The sequence below is a fragment of the Triturus cristatus genome, chromosome 10 (genome assembly GCF_964204655.1).
Source record: "Triturus cristatus chromosome 10, aTriCri1.1, whole genome shotgun sequence".
Taxonomy (NCBI): Eukaryota; Metazoa; Chordata; class Amphibia; order Caudata; family Salamandridae; genus Triturus; species Triturus cristatus.
The window spans coordinates 268,919,857-268,925,856 of NC_140593.1; the positions used below are offsets into that span (position 1 = coordinate 268,919,857).

Below are 6,000 nucleotides of genomic sequence, written 5' to 3' on the forward strand. Positions count from 1 at the left end.
ACCATTTCGATGCAATGTTTTAAATCATATAGAGTGGCGTTAAGGCCAGGGCTGCCGCCTTTGGAATTAGGTAACAAGGTTAAAGTCTCGGTTTATTTTGTGATTCTGGGCAAATCGTTTAATTTACCCTTGCGTAAATAATTAGTATGACCTTGTGTAATGTACCTGGCGATCGTGTAAAGCGCACCAATACCTCCAGCTACAGTGCGCGCTAAGTAAAAAGAAAAGTAAAACATTTTTTTTAAAAATGCGCTCCCTGATGAGAGTTCTAGTCCTAGTTAAAACTAAAATATATTGTCATAAAAAGGGAAAGCACGTTTTTTTTTCGGGTAAAGTCATTCTCTTATCCGCTCATCCCATTGAACAACTTTCATTTTTCTATTTAACTTAGAATGTATAATTTTATTATCATGTTCAGTGTGGCAAACCCTTAATCCGTAATGTATAATTCTTCAAATAATAAATTTAACATAATCCAAGTCACACTTTATTGCCCTCATGTATAAAATGCAAAAAGTAATATAGACGTGTCTTACCGAGCAGTAAAAAGAACACCGCGCTCGTCAGGAAGCAGGCAGGGCTGGCGGAGGGCTCCATGAACGCATCCTGCCCCATGCAGAGATCACCTTCTTCTCGGCGCCGAGGCTCCGCCTGGACCAGCAGCTGCCGCTTTATTTGCCAGGGAAATCAGTAACGAGTTAAGAGCCCGGGCCTGTCTTCCGCCTCCAGTCATTTGCGTGTGTGTATACAAGGGACGTGGGGCGTAGCAACACCTGTTAGCTGAGGGCTTGACATCTCTGCCTGCGCCTCTCTCGTGTTTACGGGACATAGGGTACGATGCACAAAACCCTTTTGCGGTCAGCAAACGGTCTGCGACCTCAAATGAGCGTTTTTCTATGCACTAAACTGTTTTGCGACTGGGAACAAAATGGGTTTTTGCGATCCACTCCAAATCCCAATTGAATGAAAAAAAGGGGTGTGAAAGTGTGAAAGGGCGTCTCCCGACCCCTCCTAATTTTCAGTCCCAAACGATCCGTTACCAACGCATTAACACCCTGGCTGATATCCCTTCAAAAGAGGTAGTAACTAATTCACAAAGGAGGTGTCCTACCTTTAGTGAATTCTGTCACCAGACGCAGGGTGAGTAGGCAGTGGTCCAAAGGGGCACTGCCTGCTGCGTTGACCCCGCCCTGATAAGTTCTAAGTGGCACGAGTCCCTAAAAGTTTACCGGTTGAGAATACAAACGGAGGGATGGTATTCGCTGTCCCTTGCAGGCCACCATCCGTTTGTTTGTAGCCAATCACAGGTGTTCGTAAACAGCAGCCTGACTAATTCTGCAGGTCGTTCTGTGATCACCAGCGGCTGGAGATTTTGTGATGCGACCTATTAGTACATAAGTCACACCCAAAAGTCAAAGACAGGTTGCACCAGCAGGTTTTGCGTCCTGTCTCTTAGCACCCCAGGCCCATAGTGAGTGCGACATATTGGACACATGCATGTCTAGATCAGGAGCCCGCTGTTTTTTTTTTTTTAAAGTGTGCTTCACATTGTCTGACAATCTTAATATTTTGTTTTTGACAGGGGAGCTGTCTCCTGTGTCTATGTCATGGGTAGACAAGTCTGTAACCCCAAGAGCGAGGGAATACAGAGAGGCAAACTGACCCAGCAACTGGTGACAGTCCCTCTGCTGTTCAGAAGTCAGGGTAGGTGAAAGGTTTATACCCCCCATGATCCATGCTTCTCTTGGGAGGCTGAGACATCAGGGAGAGGTTCACTCTCCTCCTCCGCACCCCCCATCAGTCGCCAACAGCATGGTGACCTCGGATCTCTTGTAATGAGGCTGGAGACGGGTGAGGTGTATAATCCTAGGGGGCCTCTGGGGGTCTTGAGGTCCATCAAGTAGCTGGCCTACCCCTTCCACTCAACAATCTCTTGGGGTGCAATCCAACAGTCTTGGAGGGTTCCGGGCTCCACAGGTACCATGACCCACACTTTCTGCCCAGATTACAAGTCTATACAGGCCCACCGCTTCATCACTTCCTGGCTTGCCTCTAAGTTGTCTGAAACTATTTTCCAAAACGTGCCTATCTGGCTTCGGAAGGCCAGCATGTAGTTCACTACATCCTTGGGAGGTTTCCTGGGTGATTGCTCCCACTCTTCCTTTACCTCTGATAGGGTATCCATACAGAAACTCAAAGGAGCTAAACACAAACCCCTTCTGTTGCACCTCTCTGTAAGCAAAGAAGAGGCATGGCAAGAGGACATCCCACTTACGCCTCAGAGTATCCGGCAGGCTCCTGATCATGTCTTTCAGGGTCTTGATGAATCTCTCACAAGCCCATTGGTTTATGGATAATAGAGGGTGGGGAACTTATAAGGAACCACACACTCCTTCCACATTGATTGCATATATGAAGATATAAAGTTGGTGCCCCTGTTGACACCACTGCTTTGGGGAAAATCCCTATCAGGGCCCTAGCCACTGTGGGTGCAGTAGAAGTCCTCAGACGTATGGCCTCTGGGTATCTAGTGGCATGATCCACAAGAACCAAGATGTACCTGTAACCAGAAGTAGTCTGGGGGTCCATGGACCCTACAATGTTGATGCCCACCATCTCAAAGGGAGTGTCAGTTACAGGCAAGGGAGACAGGGGACTTTTAACTTCTGTCCTCCCTTCCTACTGGCCTAGCAGGTAACACAGGTCCTACAGAATGCATGTGAAGACCTTCTCATCTGGGGCCAGTAAAAGTGGGGGACAAGCCATGGAAAGTTCTTGTTACGGCTCAGATGTCCTGCTGGGAGAATTTTGTGAGCCAGTCCCAGTAGGAAGGCCGTGTAGCACTGGGGGACCACCAGCACCCTTGTGGTCCCATGCATCAGTTCCTTAGGGTCATTGTACAGGAGGCTGTCCTTTCAGTATATGCAGTGACTACCAGAGGCATCACCTGCTGCCTGGACTTTGGTCTGTTGCCTCTTTCCCTCCAAGGCTGGACATTCCCTCTGAGCCTTGCAGAAGTCCTCCCTGGTGGGTCCTCCTTGTACTTGCCATCCAGCAAGATCAGGTAAATCACCAAGGGAGACAGTGTCCTCTCCACTAGGCTCCAGGGTGGCCTCCTCCGCCTCCCCATCCACTTCAGTTGAGAGGCACTCAGGGGCTGGCTCTCCAGTCCCCTCACTCCTTCTTGGTTTGGAAGCTGTCTGGGGTATTTTTCCAGGCTCCAGACCTTTTTGACTCCCACTCCAGGCAGCCATGGACCTGGTGGTAGCACAAGCCCACTCGGGTACCCATAACATTTCCAGGTGGGACTTGAGCTCCATGTTCTTCTAGGCAGTGTGTCCTAGGTAATTCCTAGCAAACAGGCCACAGATATGGCAGGGCTCACTACTACCTTAAGAAGACCTGAGACCCCCTCACACTCAAACGGAACAAGGGCCACTGGGTAGTGACCCTCACGATTGTCTATCTCAACCTGGTGGAATACATTGGTAAAATCTGATCTGGGGCACCAGGTGACTCCTTACCATAGTCACACTGGCGTCAGTGTCACTCAAAGCCTCTATACCTTGCCCATTGATGGTAACACATTGCTCATACTTGGTAGTATTGGATGGCACATGTGTCTTTGGGACCAACTTCAAGGCACCCAGGGACACTAGGGTAACCCCTCTAGTCTCCTCCCCACTAACTGGGACAACCTCCTCCCTAAGCACTACATTTGCTATCCCTGGTGTCTTACCACCAGTGGGATGCTGTGCTCTCTTTGTGCATTCAGGATTCTCCTTCACATGCTCATACTCAAAGCACTCATAGCACTTGGGGGGTTTATACTATCTCTTGTCAGGGAAGCTATTTTTCTGGGTGCCAAATTGGGTATTTGAACCCTTACACCTGAGAATTGTTTTGGGGGACTTGAGCAATCTCTGTTTTATCACTCCCCCTTCTTCTGGGGGAAGCCTGACCACCCTTTTGGGAGCCACCCCACAGATTCTTTCTTGTTGGACACTCCAGTATGACCCAGAGGTCCACCTCCTCAACAAGCTTCCTGGGGCCAGTCAGGTTGCTGTCCACTAGGTGCTGGTGCAGCTCTGGAAAACAAATATCCAACATGTGCTCCCTCAAAATGAGATTGTAAAGCCCAGTGGAATCATTTACCTTGCTGCTCCTCACCCAGCCCTTCAGTGCCTTGCTGGAGTAGTCCAAGAAATCCACCCAGGTCAGTGTAGGGAGTTTATGGCTATTCCTGAACTTCTTTTTTTAAATATCTTTCAGGAGGTAACCCACATTTCTTGACTAAAATGATGGCCTTCCTGGAAGTGTACTGTGTTTGGTCTTCCACTTCTAGTGTTATGAGTGTGTGTCTCCTCACTGTGGGCATGTAGCGCCACTAGCTACTCCCCAGTACTCCTCAGGAACACTGTGTACCCTTAGAGCCACCTCATAAGCTGAGAACCATTTGTCAATTTTGTCTTCCACCACAACATAGTTGGGTACCAAATCCTTTGGTATGTGGACCCTGGCCTCCCCATGGGACACTGCAGGTATGCTGCCAGCACTGGTGCTAGACTCCACCTGTTTGACTTGGATATTCAGCTCCTTAAGCTTGAGGTTATGTTCCATCTTTTTCTCCTCCATCCTCAGCTTAGCTAGTTCCAATTTAAGTTTTCTCTCCTCTTTCCTATCCTCCAGCTCCTGGGGGGAGAGGCTCCTGGCAGACAAACTGCTCCATTCCCTATCCTGAACATCAGGAGCATTCATGGCACGTGCTGGGGCAGAGGTGAACTCTCCTTGGACCCTCAGATCATGTACTGGGTGTTCCATTTCCTCATCCTCAAATAGTGATCATCCCTCCTCATTGTCCTCCACCTCATCTTCTCTTGAGGTGGCCTGCCATCTTTGTACCTCTTCAAAGGCCCGAGGGCTACCTGCAGATCCACTTTGATAGCCTTCTTGTCTGCCTTCAGCCCCTCTGGTTGCAAAGCTTCAGCTTCTCAGACCTGCTAAAGGTATCTAGGTTGCAGGCATGGTACAGCAAGCAAAGGTTTAGGTCACTTCAATTTGGGAAAGGTGGGAAACAGGCAGTTGAAAAACTAGGGCAGGAGAAAGGGAAAAACATTGTAATGGTCTTAGATGTGGATGGCAGAGTCAACAAATTACTGCAAGGCACTACGCAAAGACAAATCCTAACCTCACTGCTGATCACCATTGTTAGAAATGGGGTACCTTGTTGGCAGAGTTATGCACCCTTTCCAAGTAGGGACCACCACAAAGCAATCAGGCTTAACTTAAGAGACAATGTGTAAAGTATTCATTCAACAATTATTACAGTAAAACAGTGAAAACACCACACAGAAATAATCAATGCCAGGTTAGAAAAATAGAGCTCATATTAATGAACAAACAAGACCAAAACGGCAAATATCACAAAAGTAGAACCAAAGCTATGAATTTTTATAAAATATCTGGAATTCTACTGCTACCAGGTCAAATCTGAAAAGTAAAGCCGACCATGATGAAGCACAGGTCGGATACAGAAGCCACGCAGGCCCCGCTGATAACAGTATCTTTCTGGAAGAAATGTCAATTTCCAGGAGCAACTATGTCGGTTCCAAGTCATGCATTCGGGTTCTCCATCGTCGTCGAGCACTTTCACAATGAAGGCACTACATTGTTGAAGAGCCTTGCAGTTGGATCCAGCGCCGCCGTGGAACCCCTTACGATGAAAGCACTGCGTAATCGTCATTGAGCCTCGCAGTTGGGTCCCGCATCGAACACCTTATAATGAGATTGGTGCGTCATTGTCGAGTCACACTGTCGACACTGTGGAGTCTCTGAAGCAGCACTGCATGGGCGTTGAAGGCCGATGAGTCAGTTTTGATCGGCACAAAGCAGGTGATGCATGGATTTGATGCTGCAGTACAGGAAGGCCCACTTCAAAGGGACAAGGACTGGTTTGGCACCACTTAGCAGGGTGGGATTCATAGATGGTGGAGTCCAGGT

General features: G+C 48.3%; 1 protein-coding gene across 11 annotated transcripts in view; it reads right to left on the minus strand.

The window, feature by feature from the left end:
- HEPACAM2 (HEPACAM family member 2) overlaps nt 1-750 on the minus strand; it is a 474,652-nt gene extending 473,902 nt beyond the window's left edge. For 2 of the 11 annotated variants that reach the window (XM_085631002.1, XM_085631000.1), the window contains exon 1: nt 537-747. In XM_085631002.1, the coding sequence (XP_085487128.1) occupies nt 537-615 (79 nt within the window). In that variant the 5' untranslated portion in view covers nt 616-747. Of the gene's footprint in view, nt 1-536 lie in introns of all 11 variants that reach the window. The other 9 variants (XM_085631003.1, XM_085630992.1, XM_085630993.1 and 6 more) reach the window with 9 other exon arrangements.
- Nucleotides 751-6,000: the final 5,250 nt, after the last annotated feature.